The sequence below is a fragment of the Pipistrellus kuhlii genome, unplaced genomic scaffold, assembly GCF_014108245.1.
Source record: "Pipistrellus kuhlii isolate mPipKuh1 unplaced genomic scaffold, mPipKuh1.p scaffold_m20_p_25, whole genome shotgun sequence".
Taxonomy (NCBI): Eukaryota; Metazoa; Chordata; class Mammalia; order Chiroptera; family Vespertilionidae; genus Pipistrellus; species Pipistrellus kuhlii.
Genome location: NW_023425524.1, coordinates 1,838,569 through 1,863,896, shown reverse-complemented (window position 1 = coordinate 1,863,896; position 25,328 = coordinate 1,838,569). Strand labels below are relative to the sequence as shown.

The following is a 25,328-nucleotide window of genomic DNA, read 5'->3' as shown; positions in this document are numbered from 1 at the left end:
TCGCCAGAAGAGGTACAGCCTTGGACCACTTCCCACCCCTCACATCTCTTCCTCTCACCCAAACTCACCTTTGGCCGGGTGTTCTCGGATGCGCCTGCCCCCCCTGCGCCCCATGGTTCCTCACCCTGGCCCAGCCAGGGGAGGACACCGCCTTCAGCCACACGCTTCTGGGTCTCTGAACGGAATTCTCTCGCCGTCACCACCAGTCACTGTCCCCGCACAACGCTGTCCTCGGCCTCGCCCCCGAGCCCCCGGTCCCTCCTGACAGCCACACTGGGCCGGGGCCTCCGGCGCAGAGGCGGGCCGGATGCTCACCATCCCCGCCCACCCTGTGCCCGCAGGTGACTGCTGGCTGTTGGCAGCCATCGCCTCCCTCACCTTGAACGAGGAAGTCCTGGCTCGGGTCGTCCCCTTAGACCAGAGCTTCCAGGAAAACTACGCGGGGATCTTCCACTTCCAGGTAACGAGCTGAGGGAACTAACTCAGCGGCGGGTCCTAGCTTCTCCCCACCGCGCCTGGGGTGGAGGCAGGTCCTGGGGGCTGGGAGCTGGGGCCAGGGGACAGGGCCTGGGGGCAGGGGGCAGGGTCTGGGGGCAGGGGGCAGGGGCTGGGTGGGAGCAGGGCCTGGGGGCTGGGAGCTGGGGCCAGGGGCCAGGGCCTGGGGGCAGGGGGCAGGGGCTGGGTGGGAGCAGGGCCTGGGGGCTGGGAGCTGGGGCCAGGGGCCAGGGCCTGGGGGCAGGGGGCAGGGGCTGGGTGGGAGCAGGGCCTGGGGGCAGGGGCTGGGTGGGAGCAGGGCCTGGGGGCTGCGGCAGGGCCTTAAGGCAGGGTCTGGGGCTGGGGGCAGAGCCTTGAGGTGGGGGCAGGGGCTGGGGCTGGGTGCAGGGCCTGGGGGCTGAGGGCAGGGGCTGGGAATTGGGAGCTGGGGGTTGGGGGCAGGGCCTGGGTGGGAGTAGGGTCTGGGGGTGGGAGCAGGGCCTGGGAGCTGGGGTCTGGGGGCAGGGCCTGGGGCAGGGGGCAGGGCCTGGGTGGGAGCAGGGTCTGGGGTAGGAGCAGGGCCTGGGGGCTGGGGGACAGAGTCTGGGGGCTAAGGGCAGGGGCCTGGGCTGGGAGCAGGTCCCCCAGTGCCTGCGTACACCTGTGGGCAGTGCTGTTTGCAGCGGACAGAGAAACAGCAGGAAGCTCCTGCCTGTGAGGGTGGCCATGGGCCTGGCTCAGGCCAGGAGGGAGGTAGGCAGCTGCTCAGGGAGCCGTTTGGGGGTTAAAAAGGCTGTTATTTGCGGCCTGAGCCCCCGCATAAGGAGCTGCTCCCTGCCCTCTCCTGCCTGGGAGATGTCTGTAAAAGCCGAGGACAGGCGGAGTGCTGGCGGTGGGTGTGGCTGGGGCGGGGGAGGCCTGCCCGCAGGAAGAGGTTTGGAAGGAAAGCTGTGCCAGGGTTTGTAGGGGGAAGGCGGCGGGGGCGGCGGGGGAGGGGGTCGGGGGCAGATGCAGCTGAGGCTCGGGGTCCCTGTGCCGCCCCGGCTGCTCCAGCCTCCTCCCCTCTCCCCCTCCCCCCCCCCATGCCCAGTTCTGGCAGTACGGCGAGTGGGTGGACGTGGTGGTGGACGACAGGCTGCCCACCAAGAACGGGGAGCTGCTGTTCGTGCACTCGGCGGAGGGCAGCGAGTTCTGGAGCGCCCTGCTGGAGAAGGCCTACGCCAAGTGAGTGCCCGCGGGCCCCGTGGCAGTGCCAGCCCCCTCCCCCCTCCCCTCCCCCCGGCGCTGCCCTGGATCCGAGAACAGCAGGAACCATCCCAGGCCGCGGTGAGAACAGGCCTGTTCTCCTGAAGGACTTCTCGGGCCCAAACCCGGCTCTGAGGCCATAATGCATGCGGGGCCGGGCCTCCTTACGCAACTGCCCGGTGACCCCAAGGCCAGAGTCACGGCGGGCGCAGGAGCAGAGAGTGGCGCCCAGTGTGCCGGCCTCGGGAGGGCCTGCAATGCCCTGGCCGGCCACAGTGCATTTTTAATATATATATATATATATTTTTTGATGTTTTACAGAGAGGAAGGAAGAGGGATAGTTAGAAACATCCATGATGAGAGAGAAACATCGACCAGCTGCCTCCTGCACACCCTCTACTGGGGATGTGCCCGCAGCCCAGGTCCATGCCTTTGGCCGGGGTCGAACCTGGGACCTTTCAGTCCGCAGGCCGACGCTCCATCCACTGAGCCAAACTGGTTTCGGCCACAATGCATTTTTTTTTTTAATACTTTTTTTTTTTATTATTATTGATTTCAGAGAGAAAGGAAGAGGGAGAGAGAAACATCTATGATGAGAGAAAATCATGCATCGGCTGCCTCCTGCACACCCCCTATAGGGGTGTGCCTGCAACCCAGGCTTGTGCCCTTGACTGGAATCGAACCCCGGACCTTTCAGTCCGCAGGCCGGCGCTCTATCCACTGAGCCACACCGGCCAGGGCGCCACAGTGCATTGCCGTCAGCTGAACACAGCACAGCGTTCTTGCCCGTGGGCCACGCCGCCCCCTGCAGGGGTCTGAGCGGTGGGGCGGTTTGCCGGGAACACACGGCGTCTCTGATCAGGAATGGTTTCCCGGCTCTTCCCAGCTGTGTCCTCACCCACGGGGCCCCGAGCCCAGGCGTCCAGGGGGCAGCACTCACTGCCCATTGCCAATGGGACGGCCCACACCAGCCCCCCCCACACACACACACACATCAGCCCCTACCCCCCAGAATGGCCTTGTCCTGGCCGTGCGGCCTGGGCGCAGTCCATCAGAGTGGCCGGCTCTCAGGCGCCGGGGACTCTGTTCTTACTGCCCCTGCGAGGGAGGAGGGCCGGGAGCCACATACCCCACCTACCCCCTGCCCCCCGCGGCCAGAAGCTGGCCCCGAGCCACTCAAAGAGCAGACTTGGCAAAGCCCAGGACGCCAGAGTCCCTGTGCTCGGGGAAGGCCCTTCTTTATTGAATCGCTGTCGTTTTTCCAAGTTACAAATGCCAAACAGCTGACCGGCAGGCCGCCCTCTCCTGTCACAAGCAGGAAGGATCCATAGGGAGGAGGGACCAGATAATCACCGAGGCCTTCCAACTCTCAGCTGCTGTGAGGTTTAAAAAAAAACACACAACAAAATACAGCCGAAACCGGTGTGGCTCAGTGGATAGAGCGTCGGACTGAGGACCGAAGGGTCCCGGGTTCGATTCTGGTCAAGGGCATGTGCCTTGGTTGCTGGCACATCCCCAGTAGGGGGTGTGCAGGAGGCAGCTGGTCGATGTTTCTCTCTCATCGATGTTTCTAGCTCTCCCTCTCCCTTCCTCTCTGTGAAAAATCAATAAAAAATATATTTAAAACAAAACAAAACAACAACAAACACCTTTCCAAGCACCAGGGACACGGTCGCCGTGGAGACGGCACCTCGCCCTCCAGGCACCCTGAGGTGGGCACAAGGCCAAGGTCCCTGGAGCGACCAAGGAAGGCCCCCAGGGGTTGCTAGGCAACAGGCAGGCTGCCCCAGAAGGGGAGGCACCGGGAGGCATGGCGTCAGGTGGCGGCACCAGCACCCCTTCCCCCCCCCCCCCCCGCAGGATCAATGGGTGCTACGAGGCGCTGTCGGGGGGCGCCACCACCGAGGGCTTCGAGGACTTCACGGGCGGCATCGCCGAGTGGTACGAGCTGAGGAAGGCCCCGGCCGACCTGTTCCGCATCATCCAGAAGGCCCTGCAGAAGGGCTCCCTGCTGGGCTGCTCCATCGACGTGAGTGCCCCCCGGCCCCCCGCTCCCCCCCGCCCACCCCCCACTCTGGTCCAGTCTGGTCTGCCCTGGCTGCAGTGAGCCCCCAGTGTGCCGCTCCAGCCCAGCCCGATCCACCTCGGCGAGCATCACCTGGGACCCGGGGTTGCTAGGCAACAGCCAGGCTGTCTCGGGGACAAGTGAAGAGGTGATGGTGCTCCAGCCCTTCCCTCTCCAGCCCGCTTTGCACCCTCAGACTCCTGGGAGCCGCCACCCCAGACCCCAGTCCCCTCTGAGCCCCTGCCCTCTGCCGGGCCCCCCGCCCCCCTGCTGCCTCCACCCCCATCTGCAGGGGCCGTGCCTGCAGCCCAGCAGCCTTCCCCCTCACTGCCCCGGGGTTCATGCTGAGGGCGCGAACCCCAAGGCGAGGAAGGAGGCCTGTCCTCATACCAGCCTGGCCGCACCCCTCTCCATGGGGTGTCCCACCCCCGCCCTCCTGGGCACGCACCATGCACCTGTCCGAGCAGATGCCCACTCCCCCGGGGGCTGTGGCACCTGAGAGAGGAGGCGGGAGGGAGGCCCCAGGTGCTGGAAGCACAGCTCCGGGCCGGCCCAGGGCCACGGCCATTGGTGGGCCCGCCCTGAGGCCCAGTGAGCGATGGGGGAGGGAGGGGCAGGCAGGGGGCGCCCCCGGCTGACCCCCCTCTGCGTTTCCAGATCACTAGCATGGCGGACTCGGAGGCCGTCACGTACCAGAAGCTGGTGAAGGGGCACGCGTACTCGGTGACCGGAGCCGAGGAGGTGAGCCCGCGGGCTCTGCAGGGGGTTCTCTCTGAGCCCAAAGGCCAGGCACCCTTTTGGCGGTGACTGCCCGGCAGGGGGGAGGGGGTACCCAAGTTCCCGCCATTGTTTTCCCCACAAATAGGCTTCGCATTCCTGCGTCCAGACAGGACTTGCTGGGCATTCTGGCCGGTCCTTTCCGGAACCTTGGTCCCCTGGTGCTGTCCCCTGGTGCTGTCCCCTGCTGCCCTCTGCTGCCCCCTCCTGCCCTCTACTGCCCCCTCCTGCCCTCTGCTGCCCCCTCCTGCCCTCTGCTACCTCCTCCTGCCCTTTGCTGCCCTCTTGCCTCTGCTGCCCCCTCCTGCCCTCTCCTGCCCCCTCCTGCCCTCTACTGCCCCCTCCTGCCCTCTGCTGCCCCTCCTGCCCTCTACTGCCCCCTCCTGCCCTTTGCTGCCCTCTTGCCCTCTGCTGCCCTCTCCTGCCCTCTCCTGCCCTTTGCTACCCCCTGATGCCCTCTGCGCCCTTTGCTGTCCCCTGTTGTTCTCTGCTGCCCCCTGCAGGCCGCAGGCTCAGAGCCCGGCACTGGGATTTTACTTGGTTTTAGAATCACCTTCCTCTGAGGGTCCCGCTAAGGAGAAAGGGCACTTCCCTCTGTTCAGCGTTTTGCCCTCTCTCCAGGGCTTTCTTTCCCTCCGTGTGCAAACCTGGCGCTGCCTCTTGCCAGCCGTGTGGTCCGAGCAGCTCACTGAACCCCTGCCCCTCCGTCTCCATCTTGATTAGAGAATGATAGCCAGCGTAAGGCTGTCGTGGCGATTCCCGAGCGCTCAGACTGCGCCTGGAACGCTGTCTCTCAGTGCACAGCTGTCCTTGGTGCTGCTGCTGCTGCTGTTGTTGTTGTTGTTATTATTATTATTATTATTATTATTATCATCATTAAACATCCTTCCACTGGTAAACCCAGACTAGGCCCCAGGCCTTTTCCGTATGCCCAGAGGTCTTCTCTTTACCTTGGATTTTTGTTTTATCCTCCCCGCTGCCCCCCATTTGTATCTTTTTATTTTGGAGATTTCGAGTCTGTAGGAAAGTTAGACTCAGCCCCCTTGGCTCAAGGAGGCGGCTTTGGGCCCGGGCACCCCCAGGCCTGGCCTGAACTCGACCCTCCCCCCCTCCCTCTGCAGGTGGAGAGCCGGGGCAGCCTGGAGAAGCTCATCCGCATCCGGAACCCCTGGGGAGAGGTGGAGTGGACCGGGAAGTGGAGCGACAAGTGAGGGCGCAGCTGGGCCTGGGCGGGGGAGGGTGCCAGGAGGCTCTGGGGAAAGGGGGTGCAGCTGGGCGGGTGCATGCTGCTGGAAGGCTCTGGGGAGAGAGGGGGTACAGTGGGGCTGGACGGGTGCATGCTGCTGGAAGGCTCTGGGGAGAGAGGGGTGCAGTGGGGCTGGGCGGGTGCTGCCGGAAGGCTCTGGGGAGAGAGGGGGTGCAGTGGGGCTGGGCGGGTGCTGCCGGAAGGCTCTGGGGAAAGGAGGCGGAAGGAGGGGGATGAGCCCCGTGTGGGGCCCACGGGGCAGGTGGTCCCTCTAAGTGGCTTCTAACCGGTGCGTCCCAGCCCCCGGTGCCTTTTATCAGGCCCAGGGCACCTGTTGGTGCTCATGGCGCTCATCCTCCCACGCCCCCCCCCCTCCTCGGGGAGCCTTGGGGAGAAGTCACCGGCCACCCGTATCCGTTTCTAACGCCCCTGGGCCTGTTCCCAGCTGCCCGAACTGGAACACGGTGGACCCCGAGGTGAGGGAGCGGCTGACCAGGCGGCGTGAGGACGGAGAGTTCTGGTGAGCGGACCGGGGCCTGGGGGGTCTGCCGCCGTCTTCACAGAAAACCAGGGAGATGGTCGTGGCGAGGGCCGGGGCCTGGGGTCCCGGTTTGTGGTTTTAGATCCTGACGAGACCCTGAACAGAGCGACGCCCCTCCTCCCGGATTTCAGAGCTCTCCAGTGTGCCCCTCTCCGCCTCGGAGGGGGTTCGGAGCTGAGCAGGTTCCGGGGGCAGCCGAGCGGCCCCTGCAGTCACGCTCAGATCCCACGAGAGCACAGGGCACCTCTCAAATCGCCTCCAGAAACTGGTCCCTTGCCAAGACCGGTGTGGCTCAGTGGACAGAGCCTCAGTCTGTGGACTAAAGGGTCCCAGGTTCGATTCCGGCCAAGGGCTATAGGCCCAGGTTGTGGGCTTGATCCTCCCCAGTAAAGGGCAGGCAGGAGGCAGCCAATCGATGATTCTCTCTCATCACTTACTGATGTTTCTATCTCTCTCCCTTAACTCTTTGAAATCAATAATAATATTTTTTTTAAAAAAAAGAAAGAAAGAAAGAAAAGAGAAGAAACTGATCCCGGAACCCTGGCTGGTTTTGTTCAGTTGTTAGAGCGTCAGCCACAGATTGAAGTGTTGAGGGTTCGATTCCCGTCAAGGGCACGTACCAGGGTTGCAGGCTCCATCTCTGGCCCCGTTCGGGGGGTGTGTGTGGGAGGCAACCAATCGACGTGTCTCCCTCACATCCATGTTTCTCTGTCTCTCGCCCTCCCTTCCACTCTCTGTAAATACCAGTGGGAAAAAGTATCTTAGGGTGAGGATTAGTAACAAAAGAAGAAAAGAAACTGGCCCGTAGCTCAATAGACATACACGTGTGCGCACGTGTGTGTATGTGTGTGTATATGTGTGTATGTCTGTGTGTATGTGCGTGTGTGTCCGTGCGTGTGTGTGTGTGTGTGTGTGCGTGTGTGTGTGTATATGTGTATATGTGTGTATGTCTGTGCGTCCATGTGTGTGTGTGTGTGTGTGTGTCTGGGCCACGCTGGCCACCTCCGCCTGCAGAGAACTCGCCGTTCACCGGATGCGTGCCCGGGTGCCCAGGTGCCGTCTCGTTTCACTCTCGGGGTCCGGGCCCCGGTCAGGGTGCTGGGGGTGCCCCCGTGTAACCCCGCCGCCCGGCCCCTCTCTGCCAGGATGTCCTTCGGCGACTTCCTGCGGCAGTACTCCCGCCTGGAGATCTGCAACCTGACTCCCGACACGCTCACGGCCGACAGCTACAAGAAGTGGAAGCTCACCAAGATGGACGGCAACTGGCGGCGCGGCTCCACCGCGGGGGGCTGTCGAAACTACCCCAGTGAGCCCCCGGCCTGCCCCCGCCCCCCCCCCTACACACACACATCTCAGCCCGCACTGAGCCCTGCGGCCATGGCCACAGGGAGGCGGCTGCGCGCACATGCATGGACACGGCTGTGCTCCAGCAACCCCTCCTTCCCAAGCCCCGGCCGCCTCTGCCTGCGGAGCCAGGCTTTGCCAGGCCTGCCCTGGGGGATGCCCGCAGTCCCACCGTTAGTTTTATCCCCTTAGGGGAGGCCATCAGCTCGGCTGTCCTGAGTCATGGATGAGTCTCGGGTCCCTCCTGGAAAGGGGTGTGGAGGTGGGGAGGGCAGACACCTGGGGGGGGGGGGGAAGGGGGACACAGAACACGGGTGTTCCTGGCGCCTGGGTTCCCCGAGTCTCCTCAGCCAGGCCCACCCGCGACCTCTAATCGGAGCCGGGAGTGGTCCAGGTGAGAAAGCTGAGCTCCAGGACAAGCCAGGCGGGGCAGGCAAGAGGGAACCTCAGGGGAGTTTCCAGCTCAGGATCCGAGGGACTCAGACAGCCCCCCCCCCCCATCGCCCCGGCCCACCCTGCCGGCTGCCCCCAGGCCCACCTCCGCCGGTCCCTCTGCCCAGGCTCTGCCCCCAGAGACGAGGGCAGACCCCCCCCCATGCACCTGCCCGGGGCTGGGCTGTGGCCTGCCCTGCCCTGACCCGCCGCCCCCCCCCCCCCCCCCCCAGACACCTTCTGGATGAACCCGCAGTACCTCATCAAGCTGGAGGAGGAGGACGAGGACCAGGAGGACGGGGAGCGCGGCTGCACCTTCCTGGTGGGGCTCATCCAGAAGCACCGGCGGCAGCGGCGCAAGATGGGCGAGGACATGCACACCATCGGCTTCGGCATCTACGAGGTGCGGGCGGGGGGGATGGGGGGCCTCTCAGCCGGAGTGGGGCCGGGCAGGCGGGCCGGGGAGGAGCTCAGCCATGGGGAGGGGCGGTCCCTGCAGCTGCTCGGCGTCCCCCGAGGGTCCAAGCCCTTCCAGACGCCCTCCTGTCCCTCTGCACGCCCCCCTGGCCTGCCACTGGGGCTGGCCCCCCAGTTCCTAAAACCGGAGGCGCCAGGCAGATGACAGCATCCTGGGCCACATGGGGGATCGCAGAGGGAGGACCCCAGACGGGGGACCAGACCAGCAGAGCTGTTGGATGGGGAGCAGGTGGTCCCCTGGGGCCTGTCCCTGCAGACACACACACCCCCCCCCCCGCCCCCAAGTCCGCCTGCTTCCCGCACCAGAGGGAAGCCCAGCTGAGACGCAGCCCTCGGCCGGCCCAGCACTGGCACTGCCACCTCTGCTCTGGGCGGGGCGGGGCGGGCGGAGGCCCTGACTGACCCACACGCTGGGCCCTGGCCACCCCTCCCCTCCTTTCTGCAGCTCAGACCAGCTCCTCACAGCCTCTGGCTGCAGAGGGAGGAGGGGGGGGGGGGCAGAGGAGAGAGGGGCAGCTGAAGTGGGTGCACGTGGTGTGAGGGGTGGGACCCAGTGGGGACACGTGCCCATCTCCCCATCTCTCCCAGCGCCCCCTCTGGCGAGCCCGCCTCGGCAGCCGCCAACAGCCATGGTGGGAGGGGTGTTTACACCAGGGCAATGGGCAGACACTGTAAATCAGGGCTCGGGCCCTCCCCAAGGGATATTTCCACCCTTGGACGAACCTGGGTGGTCATTTGGTCCCATTTTAGAGATGAGAAAGCTGAGGCCAGAAAGGGGAAATGGCCTGGCCAAGGAAATTAGGACTGGATGTGGCCCACAGACACCTCGAGCTGAGGCGGGCGGGCCCCTAGCCGGGAATGCACCTGCTGGGCCGGGCTGCTTGCTGGCTTCCTCCTGCCAGGGGGGGGGGGGGGGGGGCCCTGTGCCCCCTGGTGGGAGGCGGGTGTGGCTCACCGTGGCCGATTGGGCGACCTCAGCCAAGTCACTCAAAGCTCCGTGCCTCCGTCTTACGCTCCGCAAAACGGGAATGGTGCTCGTGGCTTGCGGGCGATGTTGTGGGGCAGGAGGTTTGTGAGTGGTGGGGTGGCTGAGGGTGGGGTGCCGATGCGGTTAGTAGGGCTGCAGCTACAGAGGAGGGAGCGCCGGGCGGCAGTGCCCGCGTGGTGTGCCGTGCACATCAGGGCGTTGAAAGTAAGGGTGCGCTTCTCTCTTTGCAGGTTCCGGAGGAGGTACGTCAGGCCTGCGTCAGCCCCCCGCCCTGGGGCTCAGGTTCGCCAACGTGTCCGCTCGGGGTCTTGTCATACGTGGCAGGGGCTGGTCCCTGGCCCCTCGAGGCCCCTGCTAGGTGGCTCAGGCCCCCGGGCCTGCTGGTGTGAGCTCAGCGTGGGCAACCTCAGGCTGCCCGCCCCAGGCCGGCGCAGGCCAGGCGTGGCTGAGTTCTGGGCGGACCCGTCTCTGGTCCAGGGGCCACCGGAGGCTCTTCCCGAGCCCTGTGCGTCCTTAAAACGAGTCTGAAGGCCCGGCTGGTGTGGCTCAGTGGTTGGGTGCCCACCTAGGAACCCGGAGGTCACGGTTCGATTCCCGGTCAGGGCACATACTCCGGTTGCAGGCTCCATCCCCAGTGGGGGGGGGGGGGGGCGCGTGCAGGAGGCATCTGATGGATGATTCTCTGTCATCATGGATGTCTCCTCCATCCCTCTTCCTCTCCCTTCCTCTCTGAAATCAATAAACATCTATTTTTTTAAAATGAGCCTGAAGGGCCGAGACCGGTTTGGCTCAGTGGATAGAGCGTCAGCCTGTGGACTGAAGGGTCCCGGGTTCGATTCCGGTCAGGGGCATGTACGTTGGTTGCGGGCGCATCCCCAGTGGGGGGTGTGCAGGAGGCAGCTGATCGATGACTCTCTCTCATCGATGTTTCTAAGTCTCTATCCCTCTCCCTTCCTCTCTGTAAAAAAAAATCAATAAAATATATATTTTTTAAAAAATCAATAAAATATATTTTTTAAAAAAGAAAAGAAAAGAAAGAGAGAGAGAGAGAGAGAGAGAGACAGACAGACAGACGGACACGGAGGCACGGCCCAGCCCGCCCTCCACGCCCCCTCGTCTCCGTCCACCCCTCAGCTGTACGGACAGACCAGCATCCACCTGAGCAAGAAGTTCTTCTTGACGACGAGGGCCCGGGAGCGCTCGGACACCTACATCAACCTGCGCGAGGTGCTCAACCGCTTCAAGCTGCCGCCCGGCGAGTACGTGGTGGTGCCCTCCACCTTCGAGCCCAACAAGGACGGCGACTTCTGCCTGCGGGTCTTCTCCGAGAAGAAGGCCGACTACCAGTAGGTGCCGCCGCCCCCCGCTTCTGGGACCCCCGGCTCAGGGTCTCCTTCTGGGCCCCCCACCCCCGGCTTGGAAGGGGCGGGGGGGGGGTGGCTGCTGGGTGGAGGAAGGTCCTCGAGGACATCTGGTTAGACGGGGGGGACAGAGCAGACGGCAGAGTCTGCTTTCTCAGCATCAGCGCGTTGTTTTCCGTTTGGTGGCCTGTGTCAGACGGGCTGCTGACATGGTCCCATCACGCCCCCCACTGGGGATTGAGCCCACACCCCTCACCTCTCCTGCTGTCCAGGGTGAACGCCCCCTAACCCCCCACCCTATGGGACACCCCCCCCCCACACACACACACACACACACAGTGTCTGACTTCCTGGCCCCGGGATGTTCACTCTGATTCCAACCCCCGGCACCAAGAGGTCCCTTCGCCCCGCGGTCGGCAAACCGCGGCTCGAGAGCCACAGGCGGCTCTTTGGCCCCTGGAGGGCGGCTCTTCCACAAAACGCCACGGCCCGGGCGAGTCTGTGTGAAGACGTGGCGTTAGAAGAAGTTTGCTTTTAAACAATGTGGCTCTCCAGAGACATGTCCGTCGTTGTGCTGTTGGTATTTGGCTCTGTGGGCCGATGAGTTTGCCCACCCCTGGGCTAGGACCCTCGGGGGCCTAGTTTAAGATCCGGGGGCCCGAGGACGGTCCCCCCTGAGCGGAAGTGCCCTCACCCCGGAGCAGGACGGTGTCCGGATTCACTGACCACGGCCGCGCTCCAAGGAGAGTCACCCGCTGCTCTGCACGGCCTGCCCGCTGCAGCCCGGAGCCAGCAGGCAGCGGCGTCTGCCGGGGTCTCCGCGTGGAAGATCCAGGGGCTGAGGGTGTTTGCATGGAATCCAGAAGCGGGTCCCGAGGCCGGCGAGCGAGCTGTCCGAGCACCAGCTCCAGGGCGGGGAGGAGAAGCGGGGAGGAGGGAGGAGAAGCGGGGAGGAGGGAGGGCGAGGTGCTCTCTGATGACCACAGCTCAGGTCTCACCCTCCCAGCTGCTGGGCCACCGCTCCTCCTCGGGGCATCTCGCCACCGGGGGACGGCGAGGACCAGGGAAGCGAGACCTCCGCCGCCCGCCCCTTGCTGGCATCAGCCCCCCCGCCCGCTGTGCCCTCTGCAGTGCGCCCCCTGCCCCACGCCCCTCCCCGTCACACGGCTCCTTCCCTTCCAGGGTTGTCGACGACGAGATCGAGGGAGACTTCGAAGAGGTACGTGGGCCACCCCGGGAGCGGAGGGGCAGAAAAGAACCCCAGGGTCCGGGGTGGGGGGTGGGGGGGTCACAGCTGGAAACCGAGGCCCCCCACCCGCTGAGCACGTGAGCCCATGTGGGGGGCTGCGCAGGACGGAGCAAGATTCTCCCCTCCCTGGGCCTGGCTTTCTCTGTAAAACGAAAGGGATCCAGTGGCAGGTCCTGCAGGGCTGGGACAGACGCACAGACAAGGCTCCATCTTCCAAATGCAAAGTCGAGGGAGGAAACAGAGTCAGCGCCGTTTCAAAGGGCCCCGGGGGCTCTGCTCACCAGCCAGCGACCTCTCCCCCTCCCCTCCCAATCCCGTTAGACTCGATCACCAAAGGCCACCCAATCGCACTAGAGTCGAATGTCCGAGAAGCCACCTGTGCGAGAATTAGTCTACCTCCTTCCCAGGTAGTTTCTGCTCCCGCTCATGGGATTTCACCGGGGGGGAAATTAAGTTTTTACACCGTCCTGTATCTCAGCACCCGAAACCCCACAGCCCAGGCGGGGAGTGAGGTCGAGAAGGGCTGTGGCGGGGAGGGGAGCAGGGCCCTGCCCGTCACCTCGAGGGTGGGACCCACGGTCCCTCATTTCCGCGTCTCACCTTCCAGCTCGATGTCAGCGAGGACGACATTGACGACGGGTTCCGGAGGCTGTTCGCCCAGCTGGCCGGGGAGGTGGGTGTCCCCGGATCCCCTGTCTTGCTCTGGTTGATGCTTGTCCTCAAGGAGACCTCAGGTTCAAGGGCAGAGGAAGCCCGGCCGCCGTGGCTCCGTGGCTGAGCGTCCACCTGTGGACCAGTTCGATTCCCGCTCAGGGCACAGGCCCGGGATGCAAGCTCCATCCCCAGGGTGGGGCGTGCAGGAGGCAGCCGGTCCATGATTCTCTCTCATCATGGGTGTTTTTCTTTTTTTTCTTTTTTAATATATTTTATTGATATTTTACAGAGAGGAGGAAGGGAGAGAGATAGAGAGCTAGAAACGTCGATGAGAAACATCGACCAGTTGCCTCTTGCACACCCCCTACCGGGGATGTGCCTGCAACCAAGGTACATGCCCTTGACCGGAATCGAACCTGGGACCTTTCAGTCCGCAGACCGACGCTCTATCCACTGAGCCAATCCGGTTTCGGCTCATCATGGATGTTTCCATCGCTCACTCCCCGATCCTTCTTCTCCAAAATCAGTAAAAATATTTTTTATTTTTTTTTATTTTTTAAAAAATATATATTTCATTGATTTTACACAGAGAGGAATTGAGAGGGATAGAGAGTTAGAAACGTCGATGAGAAACATCGACCAGCTGCCTCTTGCACACTCCCTACTGGGGATGTGCCCGCAACCAGGGTACGTGCCCTTGACCGGAATCGAACCCGGGACCCTTCAGTCCGCAGGCCGACGCTCTATCCACTGAGCCACACCGGTTTCGGCAGTAAAAATATTTTTTAAAATAAGTCAGTAAAGAGGAGAGGAAACAGACGGAACTGAAGCCGGAGGGATTGCAGATGGAACTCAGGATCCTGCCCGCGGCCCCCGAGACCCTGCCCGCTGCGGGCCCCTCCGCTCTGCCTCTGCTCTTCCTGCCCCGCTCGCCCTGTGGCTCTTTCTTCTTTTCTGTCCGCTCCAGCCGAGACATGGGACTCGGCCCCTCATCCTTCGTTCCCACAAAGATATCGGGGGGATGGACAAGGCGAGCCACTCCCAACAGGGCACTGGGCCTCCCTTTTCTTACAAAAACCCCTCGGCCACGGGGGCCTCCGCTGGCTGCTGGATTCTCCAGCCCTTTTCCTTCCCAGGACCCACGGAGAAGCTGCCCTAGGTCTTCGTCAACGGGCTTGTCCCCAGTTACTCTATGGCAGGGGCCGCGGGCCGGACCAGTTCACGGGGAGCCCCGTCCGAGGCCGCAGGGGGGCGAGTGGAGAGTTTATCCCTGTTTCCCACGCAGAGCGGGGACGACCGACCGCCCCCAGCGCCGTGCGCGCTGAGACTCTGTGTTAGACCGGGGGCCGGGCCCCCCACCCCCACCTGCAGCTCTGGGGGGGCTGTGGGGGTGCACATGCAGAGACCTGGGCAGCGCTGGCATCCAGGGCACGTGGATGGCTCCGTGGATGGCCACTCTGGCCCTGGGGACCCGTACGATGCCCTCTCGCATGCCCACAGGATGCGGAGATCTCCGCCTTCGAGCTGCAGACCATCCTGAGGCGGGTTCTCGCCAAGCGTAAGTCTCCCCTCCGTGCAGCCCCCGCACCGGCTCCTTCCCCTGCAGCCGCCTCGCCCGGCCCGGCTGCTGTGCCCACACCGGCTCCCCTGCTCCCGGTGAATGCCCCTCCCCCAAGGAGGGGTTCGAGGGTGGGGGGGGGGTGTCTAGTGATGTGATTCTCAAAACCGGTCCTGGGGCCTGGAGGTCACAGTCACTTCCCGGCTCCACTGCTCGCCGGCTTTGGGACCTAAACCGGGTCATAGAACCTTCTGGACTCTATTCCTTACCCGCTGGGCAGTCACGTTACGACTCACCTCTTTAATGAGTAACGCGTCGAGCAAGCATGTCAGACTCGCGGGCTGACACGGACCAAAAAAACCCAAAAGCTTCCGTTTCCATAGACACGCGGGTTTATTCTGCCTGGGACGTGCGGAACGCAGAGGGCTGAAACAAAAGGGTCATCGTGAACATAAGATAATGGAACACTTAAATAAAAATGAATGTTTTTTCTTGGACATGCACTAACCAGACACGGAATAACTGCACACTTTAATAAGCGTGATGCAAATGAGCCTATTTTTCCTGTTCTCCGAAACTGAGATATTTCCTGTTCTCCAAAAGTGAGATATGTCTTGTAAGTCAGGCCAAGGCTAATGCCGTGGCCATCAGCTGCTAAAATATTCGCTGCTGGTCTTGGTGGAGAGAAATGGTGCGCCCGTGTCTAAGGCTCTTAAGGGAAATCAATGCAACAGGATTAGAGTAACCAGTCATTAGGGAACATTGTAATTCATCATGAATAATGATGTATAACAGGATATTATAAAGATGAAGTTATGAAAGTTTTATTAGAACGTTTCTTACCGTTACATCGGCTGGGCCGCAAGCATACTGGTGGGCCACACACAGTCCCCGGGCCGTGAGTTTGACATGCTTGGCACAGAGACTGACTGGCACAAAGCCTGCCCCCCACAAATGGTGGCTGCCATGGTAACAGAAGGCTGAGCAGCCCGGGAAGCACCCCAAGTCCCCGTGTCCCCTGGCCGTCTTTAGTAGGAGATCACCCACGGAGAGACATCGATCAATGATCAGCCAGGATGAGAAATAAGTGGACCGTCTTACACTCAGTCTAAGGGAATGACGTTAAAAGCATCATCTCCCAAATGTGTGTGTGTGAGCCTAATCCGACCCGTTTCTCACTGGGAGAAATGTCCCTTCAGTGGAGCCAATGGCCAGGCAGGCGACATCAAGGCCCCAGAAATGGCGGCTCTGGGCCCAGGGTGAGAGGCTTCCGCAGAGAAGGAACAAACTGGACAGAGACCCGAGAAGCCAGAGGGCTGGGCTGCGTACAGCATCAGCAGGAAATACCCAAGGACTGACTGTTCACTCACTGCTGGTGACCAGTAGGGGGAGACACACACACACATACACACACACCAATCCCCCAGGGTCAAAGTCCTTGTATAATATTTTATTGTTGAAGAGACAGAAACATCAGTGATGAGAGAGAAACATGGATCAGCTGCCTCCTGCACTCCCACTACTGGGGACGGAGCCTGCATCCCGGGCATTCACAGTGTGACCTCCTGGTTCATAGGTTGATGCTCACCACTGAGCCACACTGGGCTCCAGTACCTTGACTCCCCAGATAGGTTTGTGCCTCTCAGATGATCACAAGAGCGTGTGCCTTTGGTATAAGATGGCAGCCCAGGAGCAGGGTGTGTGTCAGAGGGATAAGCCGGGGCCAGACAGAGGCGTGCTGGCAGTCCTGAGCGTCAGCCCTGTGGGTCCCCAGCAATCCCGGGACTGACCCCGGAGACAAGTAGATCCTCTCGGAGCCCGCAGCCCAGGGCCAGCCAGAGACACTGGCTCCTGCCCAGCGGCCACCCATGGCTGTTAGCGCTCCTGGTCATAGCTCCCACCAGGGGGCCGGGCCTGTCCAGTCCCGGGCCGGGCTTCCCCCAACAGGCCTGGTGCCTGCCCTCCCCGCTCCACCCTGGAGGGAAAACAAGGCGGTGGTGTTTATCCCGTGGCCACCAGGCACCAGTGAGGTCATAGGCTCTTCAGACTGGGCCCTGAGCCACGCTGACTGAAGCCTCATTGTTTCCGTACAGATGGAGGTGGGGGTGGGACCCAGGCCGCCTGGCCTCCTGCTCCAGCCTCCCCCGGGGCCTCTGAGCGTGGGACCTCCCTCCCAGCTGCCTGGAGACTCCTGGCTGCCCACACCCGACACACAGCCCCCCTCCCCCCGCCCATACCCGAAAAGGGGTTGGGCCCAGGCTGGCAGTATTTTTTGTTTGTTTTTTTTTAAATATATTTCATTGATTTTTTTTACAGAGAGGAAGAGAGAGGGATAGAGAGTTAGAAACACCGATGAGAGAGAATCATGGATCAGCTGCCTCTTGCACACCCCCTACTGGGGATGTGCCCGCCACCAAGGTCCATGTTCCTGACCGGAATCGAACCTGGGACCCTTCAGTCCGCAGGCCTATGCTCTATCCACTGAGCCACGCCGGTTTCAGCGAGGCTGGCAGCTTTGAGACGGGCTAGGGTCTAACCTTTACGAGGACGCGGTGAAAGTGGTGGTCTTCCTGTGAAGTCTGCGGGGACCGGACCCTCAGGGTGGCGGGGTCTCATGCCAGCACCAAGGAGAGGGGACCGGCCTGGGAGACAGCAGCGTCGCCGGGTGGCTGCTGGGCCTGGGTTTCTCCCTCGGCCGGGCACAGGATGGCTCAGAAGAGGCCAGTGGCCAACGGTCCAAGGAAGCCCTCAGCCCGGCCCGGCCCGGCCTCCACGAACTCACGTGACCCCCACGTCTCTTTCCCACGGTGACTCTGCACCTGGGAGCGCTGCTGGCCCTGGCCGGCTTAGGCCGGTGGATGGAGCGTCGGCTTATAGACCAAAGCATCATGGTTTCGATTCCGGTCAAGGGCACGTACCTTGGTTGCAGGCTCCTCCCCAGCCTGGGCCCTGGGGCGTGTGCAGGAGGCCACCGATCGATGTGTCTCTCTCTCTCCGTCTTCCCCTCTCCCTTCCACTCTCCCTAAAAAAATCAATGGACAAACACCCTCGGGTGAGGATGAACCAGCACCACCAGGGAGAGCACACAGAGCGGGTGGGCGCCTCTGGCCTGTCCGGGGGGGAGCCAGTAGCCAGATCTTTCTGGCTTCACATCTTTCCAGCGGCTTCTGTACCCAGGGGTGCCGATCCAGGGCCCTGCCGCCGGGGGGGGAGTGCCCTCGCCAGTGCGGCTGCCGGAGGTGTTCCTGTCTCTCTTACCTTGTCTTCTAGGCCAAGATATCAAGTCCGATGGCTTCAGCATCGAGACCTGCAAGATCATGGTTGACATGCTGGATGTATCCTTTCACGTGCCCCTGCTGAGAACACGAGCCTGCCGTGTCACCCTGCAGAGAGAGAGCCAGACACGGGGCTCCCCGGAGAGGCCAGCTGCTGCGAGGGTGTAGGACTGTTGTCACCAGGGAACGTGTGACTTCAGGGGAGGGAAAGGGACGGGCCCCAGGCTCAGAGGGCAAGGGCGTGTCCCCGGGACCAGGGCAGGACTCTCCCACAGCCTGCCCGCCATCCTCTGCCCCAAGCGCTTGGGTGTGTTTCCCCGAGTGACAGTGTTCCCACTTCTTCCCCTAGGAAAACACACTTGACCCTTTTTTTTTTTTTTAATATATATTTTATTGATTTTAAACAGAGAGGAATTGAGAGGGATAGAGAGTTAGAAACGTCGATGAGAGAGAAACATCGACCAGCTGCCTCTTGCACACCCCCCACTGGGGACATGCCCACAACCAAGGTCCATGCCCTTGACCGGAATTGAACCGGGGACCTTTCAGTCCGCAGTCCGACACTCTATCCACTGAGCCACACCGGTTTCGGCCACACTTGACCCTTCAACCTCGAGGGGCCCTGACCCCCCCACATCATCGAAAATCCTCGTGTAACTTTCGACTTCCTCAAAACTTAACGACTAATGACCTACCGTTGACCAGAAGTCTTACCAATACCATCCACAGTGGATGTACACATGTTGTGTGCGACACACATTATGTACCATACACTAGAGGCCCAGTGTATGTAATTCGTGCACGGGTGGGCCTTCCTTCTCTCGGATGCTGGCACCGGCTTCCCTCCTGGATCCGGGATCCGGACTTCCCTTGCAGCCCCGGCTTCATCGGAAGGCTGTCCAGTCTAACTAGCATATTGTGCTTTTATTGTGATAGATTCTTACCCTAAAAAGTAAGCTACCAGAAATGTCATTAAAGTCATAGGAAAAAATATAAAGCCCCCTGCATGTCATCCGACAGCTCCTTTTGGGCAGGACCTGGGTCTCCACGGCACCCCCAGACCAATCAGCGAGCGGGGCGTAGGGAGCAGGCAGATGTCTCTCCGGTGGCCCCGGAGTGCCCGGCGGCTTTCCTTAACCGACGGCAGTCCGACGGCAGCGGCAAGCTGGGCCTGAAGGAGTTCTACGTGCTCTGGACGAAGATCCAGAAGTACCAAGTGAGCGCGGGAAGGAGGGAGGGCGGACGGCGGGCCCGGTTTGTGTCGGGGACACGCTGCTGGGCTCAGGCCTGCAGACATGGCGGCCTCTCTCCGGGCATGAGCTCAGGATGAGCGGAGGCAGGCCCAGTGCACAAAGCGAGGGCTGTGCAGGCTCAGGGCTCTGCTCCCCGCCTTCAGCTCGCTGAGCAGACACAGGGTCTTCGGGAAGCCGCCCTCCAAAGGCTGAGTGGCCTCCTGTGCTTGGGCATTTTATTTATTAATTATTTTATAAAATATATTCTATTTTTTTTTTTTTACAGAGAGGAAGGGAGAGGTAGAGAGCCAGAAACATCCATGAGAGAGAAACATCGATCAGCTGCCTCCTGCACACCCCCTACTGGGGATGTGCCTGCAACCAAGGTGCATGCCCTTGACTGGAATGGAACCTGGGACCCTTTAGTCTGCAGGCCGACGCTCTATCCACTGAGCCACACCAATTTCAGCTGCTTTGGCGTTTTAACGGCCCAAGTGTACAGATACCTCAGACAGGCAGGCGGGCCCCTGGCAGTTGGCTGGCCGACTGGATGTGTGGGTTTACAAAATACCATCAGCTACTGAAGGCAGGAACAGCGATTCTCCTGACAGAGGGGCGGGTGGGCAGAGCTGGAAAACCAGCCCCTCGGCACCGGGGCCTGCCCTGGCCTGGTTCTCCTCACCGCCCTGCGCGTGCTATTCCAGAAGATCTACCGGGAGATCGACGTGGACCGGTCCGGCACCATGAACTCCTACGAGATGCGGAAAGCCTTAGAAGCAGCAGGTGAGATGTCACAGTCTCGCTTCCTTCGGCCTCACTGGGGGCGTGTGGGACGCACACGACGCAGTAGCCAGTTGGTGGGCGGTGAGTCACAGCAGGTGCCCGTGTAGTACAAGCCCATCCCGTTCCTCCCCCCGTGAAGGCCGATGGGCAAAGCCAAGTGAGGCCCAGATGCTCTGCCCACGAGGCCGGCCTGCATCTAAGCCTCCTTCGGAGAAGCCTGGCGGGTCCAGCAGGCAAGGCCAGCTCTCGGCAGCGATGGCGGCTGCCATGGCGAGGGCCACGTGGGGTCTGCGTTCAGAGGTCGGGGCGCGGTGCCCCCTGAGCTGGCATCTGCCTGTCCCTCCCCGCAGGTTTCAAGCTGCCCTGCCAGCTCCACCAGGTCATCGTGGCTCGCTTCGCCGACGACGACCTCATCATCGACTTCGATAACTTCGTCCGCTGCCTGATCCGCCTGGAAACGCTCTTCAGTAAGTGGCCGCCCAGGAAGGCGCATGCAGGTTCCCACACGTGTGTGGCCTCGCCGGGACTGCAGGCTGGCTGTCCAGTGGAGGATGGACACCCTCCTCTCGTTTGGGGGAGGAGGGCAGAAATGACGGCTGGGGAGACTCATTGGGGAAGGAGATGGTGTTCCATCACTGCAGCTCGCTCACGGTGACACCTGCTTCTCTTCCCTCCCTCCCCCCCAGGAATATTTAAGCAGCTGGACCCCGAGAACACGGGAACCATCCAGCTGGACCTTATCTCTGTAAGTACACCACCCCTCACTCGGATGGGGACAGGACAAGGACCTGCGGCTGGTTGACCTGCTGTTTGAAAGCTCTCTGGTCCGCTGGGGACAGGCCTGTGAACGGGTCTAGGACCACACACCACGCTGTGTCTGCATCTCTCCCCAGCTTCCCGCTGGCCCTAGGGCGCCTGTCCCTGCTCCCAGGAGCTTCCCCGAGGCAGCACTGGGTGGAGATGAGAAGCGCAGGCTGCAGACCCTCCCTTAGAAGCGCACCCTGCTAACCAGCAAGCCTGGGCCGAGGGGCTTCTAGAGGAAAACCCTTTAGATGAAATTCAAGAGCATTCTTAGAACAGGTGGACTGAAACTAGCTGCTAAGAACATCGCTTTCCTCTCCTCCTTCCCCCTTTAAGACAAAAGAAACAGGACAGGGGCAGGCGGCAACCAATCACAGCGTCTCTCCCACATCCATCTCTCTCTCCCGGCCTCAGTAACAGAAAACGCAGTCAACATGATAATCAAGATGTTGTCCGCGTTGCCCATTGCATGTGTCTCGTTCAACCCTCAGTATAATTCATGACCATCTGCTTCCAACGTCAGCTTTTTATTAACCTGATAAAAACACGATTCTAGAAATCAGGCAGAAAAAGAGCTGGCCCACTGATACCTTAACCCTTGCTCAGCTGTTCTGGTACCCAGTCAGTCAGTCCTTCGGAATCACCTACAGGTCAACTATCCTTCATGTTAAAAATAGTCATTGAACCGATTTTTTTTTTTTTCCTTCCTCCCAGTGGCTCTGCTTCTCAGTACTTTGAAGTTATAAACACGTTTGCCTGAAGACTTCTCGTGAAAGAAAATCTGCCACGGAATACGCTTTCATGGAGAAGACTTTTATCCGGACCTCGATGACGGGAACATTTACTTACACCGATGATTCTAGCCGAACATAAGGATGCCATTTGAGATAGAAGATTTTGCATATCGTTAGACTAATGCGAGTGAGTCGCTAACCCTCGACCAGCTCAAAGGAAGCTTTAGATCTGTACATAGGATGCACTTTTTACTTTTACACACACGGTCCCTTTAGAGCAATATTCAATCAGGTAAAATACATACATAAATAAGTGCAGGTGTTTAACAGCTGACCTCAGAGGACACCGGGTCCTACTGGGAAGACTGAGAGCAACTTCAGGTTCAAAAACGCAGCATCGACCAAACAGCAGCTCAGGGCTCACAGTTCCCTTAAGTGAAATCGGAAATACTAGTCTGATGGTCTCAGGGCCCCTGGAGCCGGTGAGAGCGCCCACCCTGACCTGGCCCCACACCGAACGCTCAAAATACCACAGGGAGTCACTCGTGGCCGTGGACACACACACACACAGGGTACCAGGCGTCCAGCTGCACACTTATTGTGACGAAGACAAAACTGGCTGTTTGCCGCCTGCTCAAGCTCCCGCACACGGCCACCTCCAGCGTCTCGCAGAGTGGGGGGGCGGGCGAGGGAGCCCCAAAAGAGCCGACACAGCTCGTTTCCCGCTTCCCCTGGGGCCGTGCTAACAGGAATGCTGCCTTGTTGCCTTACCCCCTGCCCGATGTGCTGTTAAATAAAAAGAGTCGCCTGGCACCCGGGTGTGTGCTGTGCTTCCTCTGACCCGGGGTGACCCCGATTCCCGGAGGGGGGGGCTGGTGCGTGACACGGAAAACCAAAACCAGCGGGCGCGCCAAGTCCCACAGTTCGCTTTTATTACAACTGTTGTCAAAGTCGGCTATGATCGTGACAAATGTTACGGGTAAGTTTATAACAAGTCTCTAATTTCCAAGATACAAAAGGCAATAAATATGGATCCAAATGCGGCCTAAAAAACGAGATTCCAAACCTAATTATCTGTATGTGCGTAATTCTTAAACTGCTACAAGCACGTGTAACAATGAAGTCACTGCTCGCTGGCTACCAGCCGCTCTTCGCTGACGACGCCTTCATCGGGGCAGAGGCCGCTGGTGCTGGGCCATCAGAGGTGGCCCCGGTGGCCCGCATGGCACAGGGTCTCCCAGGAGCCTGACAAGTGGCCGTTTCTGCGGAGAGAGGCCGCCTGTCCGGCGCAGGGAGGTCCATTTCCGGGGCCGCTGTCCTGCGCCCAGCGAGTCCTCCTCCTTCATTCCTCCCGGAGCACGTCCTCGCGGCTCTCCTGCCACAGCGCCACCGAACAAGTCTGTGAGAGTGCGCCCAAACGCTCCCGCGGCTTCTAGTGATAACGGAGTAATTCTTCACTAACTGCGTTCAGTCAGGGTTCAGGCCAAGCTCCTCTGTCTTGGTTTAATTCGTGGGTACAGCTGTAAGAGAGTTTACAAAACGTTTACATACGTACAAACACGTGGGGGCAGAACAGCTCAGGAAATGGGGGCGGGCACTGGCAGGACAGGAAAGAAATCGTTTAAGAGAAGGGTTCCGTCTGCCCTGCGAAGCCCCCGAGTTGCCTGAGGACACAGATCCACACGCAGCAGCCCTCAGCTCGGGCACCCTCAGGAGCCAGGGGTCCCTCGGCGGCACGAAGCCCCGGGGCAGGGACATAACACGATGAGCGCCATCGCACGGCCTGAGGAGGACGCCATGGACCGCAGGGACCGCAACACGCCCGCGACCCGCACCCGCAGCTCCCGTTTCAAGGGAAACGTAAGAGCTTCACGTCTTTCAACCTGATCCACGGCGGACACGGCTGTCAGGGCGAAGGCTGCAGACTGCCCGTCTGCAGGTCCAGGAGGGACAGGGGAGTGTTTGTTTGGGGTTTTGTGGGCTGTGTTTTCCATAACAAGAGCTGGAGAGGAGGTGTATGGGAAGGTCACAAGATCCCGGTCGGGAAGCCAAGAGCAAGTCAAGCTAGTAATTCAACTGGCAACCGAACAAAAGCTCCCCCCCCCCTCCTCTCACAAAGGGGAAAGAAGGTTTTACTGAAAGAAAGGACTCGGGCTTCCAGCCAGAACTGGAAAAGTCACTGGAGGACCGCGTTATAGAAAGGGTATTTTTCCTCCGAGAAAAGATTTAGCCAGCACCATTTTCTAAACTCGTAGCTGAGCCTCTGGCTAAAAATTCAACATGGATGCAATTTTCTTTTTACATCTGAAAGAAATAAGCAAAGGCAGGCGGTGTGGAGGCCACTTCTGTCCAGAGATTTCCGAAGGACTGAGGCTCTAAGCGCTGGCTGGAGGGTCTTCGGTGTGTTTGTTGCTGGGGTTTGTCCGAGAGGGAAGTGGCGCTCAGACCGCGTTCCCCTGGTGCTCCGCACTGAGCAGAAGCCAGCGGGGCCCGAGGACAGCCACCTCCCTTCATCTGGGAACGCCAATGACTTCAGGACCCTCTGTCATTTACGTTATGATTATACGGAGGAGCACTGTCTGTCCAATAGTAAGCCCTGCTTCACAGGCCGCGTGGGGACGGGGAAGTCACTCAGGCTGCACAGCAGACAAGCAACAATGGAGAAGGGAGAGCCGGGGGACAGGCTGGTCACCAGCCGGCCGGCCAGGCCCGGCACGAGTCACTCTAACCAGCTCGGCCGCAGGGCGCCGGAGGCTGGGCCAGGGCCTCTTGGCCAGCGGAAGCTCTAAGTGGGCACAGGCCATGTCTGCCCCACAGCTGATGGCACCACCGGCAGAACCCCCTCCCAGCCCGGGTCCGCCGCCTGCTCCACCCTGAGCCTCGGGAGGCGATCTTCCCCAGCCTGCCCACCTGCTCCCGGCCGCGGTCACCCAGGTCCCAGGGCCCGGGCACCTGCCGGGGTGGGAGCCAGCCTACTGACCTGCGTGCTGTTCCTTGTCGGTGGCATCGGCCCTTCCTGCCCTCAGACTCGCCTACTTCCTCGCCCACAGGCTCTGCAAGCGCTTTAAGCTCCGTCTCTCAACTAACTCATCTCTCTGCCGGGTTCCCACGGCCCCAGGCCCCAGGCCCACACGGTATGAAACACGGGACCTGGGAAGGCGGCTGTGCCAAGTCCACAAGGTGTCCTCCTCCTTCCCCCGTCCCCCCAGCTTCTCCCCGAAGGCCCCGCTGTTCACATGATCTTATTATTTCCTGGTTTGACGAAACTTGAAATCAAACAGCAGAGACAGAACAAAGAATCCTGCTCGCTGCCAGAGTTGCGAGTCCCGATGTAAACACACCCATTTCCAATGTCAGGAGCCCGCTGCCCATCACGCTGGCCGGGTACCTGCACACGCAGACAGGCCCTGACCTCCAGGCCGGCAAACACCGACGTGTGCCACTGGCCGCCCAGAGGCATCACTGAAAACGTGGCTTTCAGCCTGGGTCTAGACTAGGGGTGTCAAACTCAATCAGAGAAGGGGCCAAAATCTAAAATCCAGCCTAAATCGCGGGCCGAATGGTTTACCGAACAGTCATAAACTGTCATTGTGATGGAAACGCAGCGGAGTGCAGTGATGACAGCGCGGTGCGGGCCACATTGCAAGGCCTGGCGGGACGGATTTGGCCCGCGGGCCTTGTGTTTGACACATGTGATCTAGACCATCCACGTTTTACACTCCATGTCCCCTCACAGGGTTCCCACAGCCCCCGGCCGCGCCGGCCGGCACTCACCCCCAGCAGGTTGCGGGGCACGTAGCCCTCCCGGTCGCCCAGGCGCGCCCACCACCACTCCACCTCGGCCTCGTCCTCGCGCCGCAGCACCGTCATGCAGTCGCCCTCCCTCAGGGGCAGCTCGTCCTCGTGCTGAGGCTCGTAGTCCCACAGCGCGTAGATGACGCCCTTGTTCATGATGCCCATCTTCTCCTGGACGCCTGCCGGGCGGGAGGCACAGCGCAGGCGATGGGACGTGGGTACCGGCCGGCCCTGCGCCTCCCCACTGAACACACGCACACAGGGCCCCGGCAGGGAGGGGCCCCGGCAGGGAGGGGC

At 61.2% G+C, this 25,328-nt stretch overlaps 2 protein-coding genes across 5 annotated transcripts in view; one reads left to right on the top strand and one right to left on the bottom strand.

The window, feature by feature from the left end:
- CAPN2 (calpain 2) overlaps positions 1–21,534 on the top strand; it is a 36,056-nt gene extending 14,522 nt beyond the window's left edge. The window contains exons 3-21 of the mRNA XM_036453429.2: positions 342–460; positions 1,565–1,698; positions 3,580–3,748; positions 4,442–4,525; positions 5,683–5,768; positions 6,253–6,327; positions 7,494–7,654; positions 8,358–8,527; positions 9,820–9,831; positions 10,724–10,935; positions 12,133–12,169; positions 12,807–12,872; positions 14,354–14,411; positions 17,682–17,746; positions 18,834–18,902; positions 19,623–19,701; positions 20,052–20,168; positions 20,388–20,446; positions 21,217–21,534. Of these exons, the coding sequence (XP_036309322.1) occupies positions 342–460; positions 1,565–1,698; positions 3,580–3,748; positions 4,442–4,525; positions 5,683–5,768; positions 6,253–6,327; positions 7,494–7,654; positions 8,358–8,527; positions 9,820–9,831; positions 10,724–10,935; positions 12,133–12,169; positions 12,807–12,872; positions 14,354–14,411; positions 17,682–17,746; positions 18,834–18,902; positions 19,623–19,701; positions 20,052–20,168; positions 20,388–20,446; positions 21,217–21,240 (1,796 nt within the window). The 3' untranslated portion in view covers positions 21,241–21,534. The remainder of the gene's footprint in view (positions 1–341; positions 461–1,564; positions 1,699–3,579; positions 3,749–4,441; positions 4,526–5,682; positions 5,769–6,252; positions 6,328–7,493; positions 7,655–8,357; positions 8,528–9,819; positions 9,832–10,723; positions 10,936–12,132; positions 12,170–12,806; positions 12,873–14,353; positions 14,412–17,681; positions 17,747–18,833; positions 18,903–19,622; positions 19,702–20,051; positions 20,169–20,387; positions 20,447–21,216) is intronic.
- A 614-nt stretch (positions 21,535–22,148) lies between these two features.
- The window catches only part of TP53BP2 (tumor protein p53 binding protein 2), a 69,762-nt gene continuing 66,582 nt past the window's right edge, over positions 22,149–25,328 (bottom strand). For all 4 annotated transcript variants that reach the window (XM_036453413.2, XM_036453412.2, XM_036453414.2 and 1 more), the window contains 2 exons: positions 25,011–25,210; positions 22,149–22,756 (listed from right to left, as the gene is read on the bottom strand). In XM_036453413.2, coding sequence (XP_036309306.1) covers positions 22,715–22,756; positions 25,011–25,210 — 242 coding nt within the window. In that variant the 3' untranslated portion in view covers positions 22,149–22,714. The remainder of the gene's footprint in view (positions 22,757–25,010; positions 25,211–25,328) is intronic.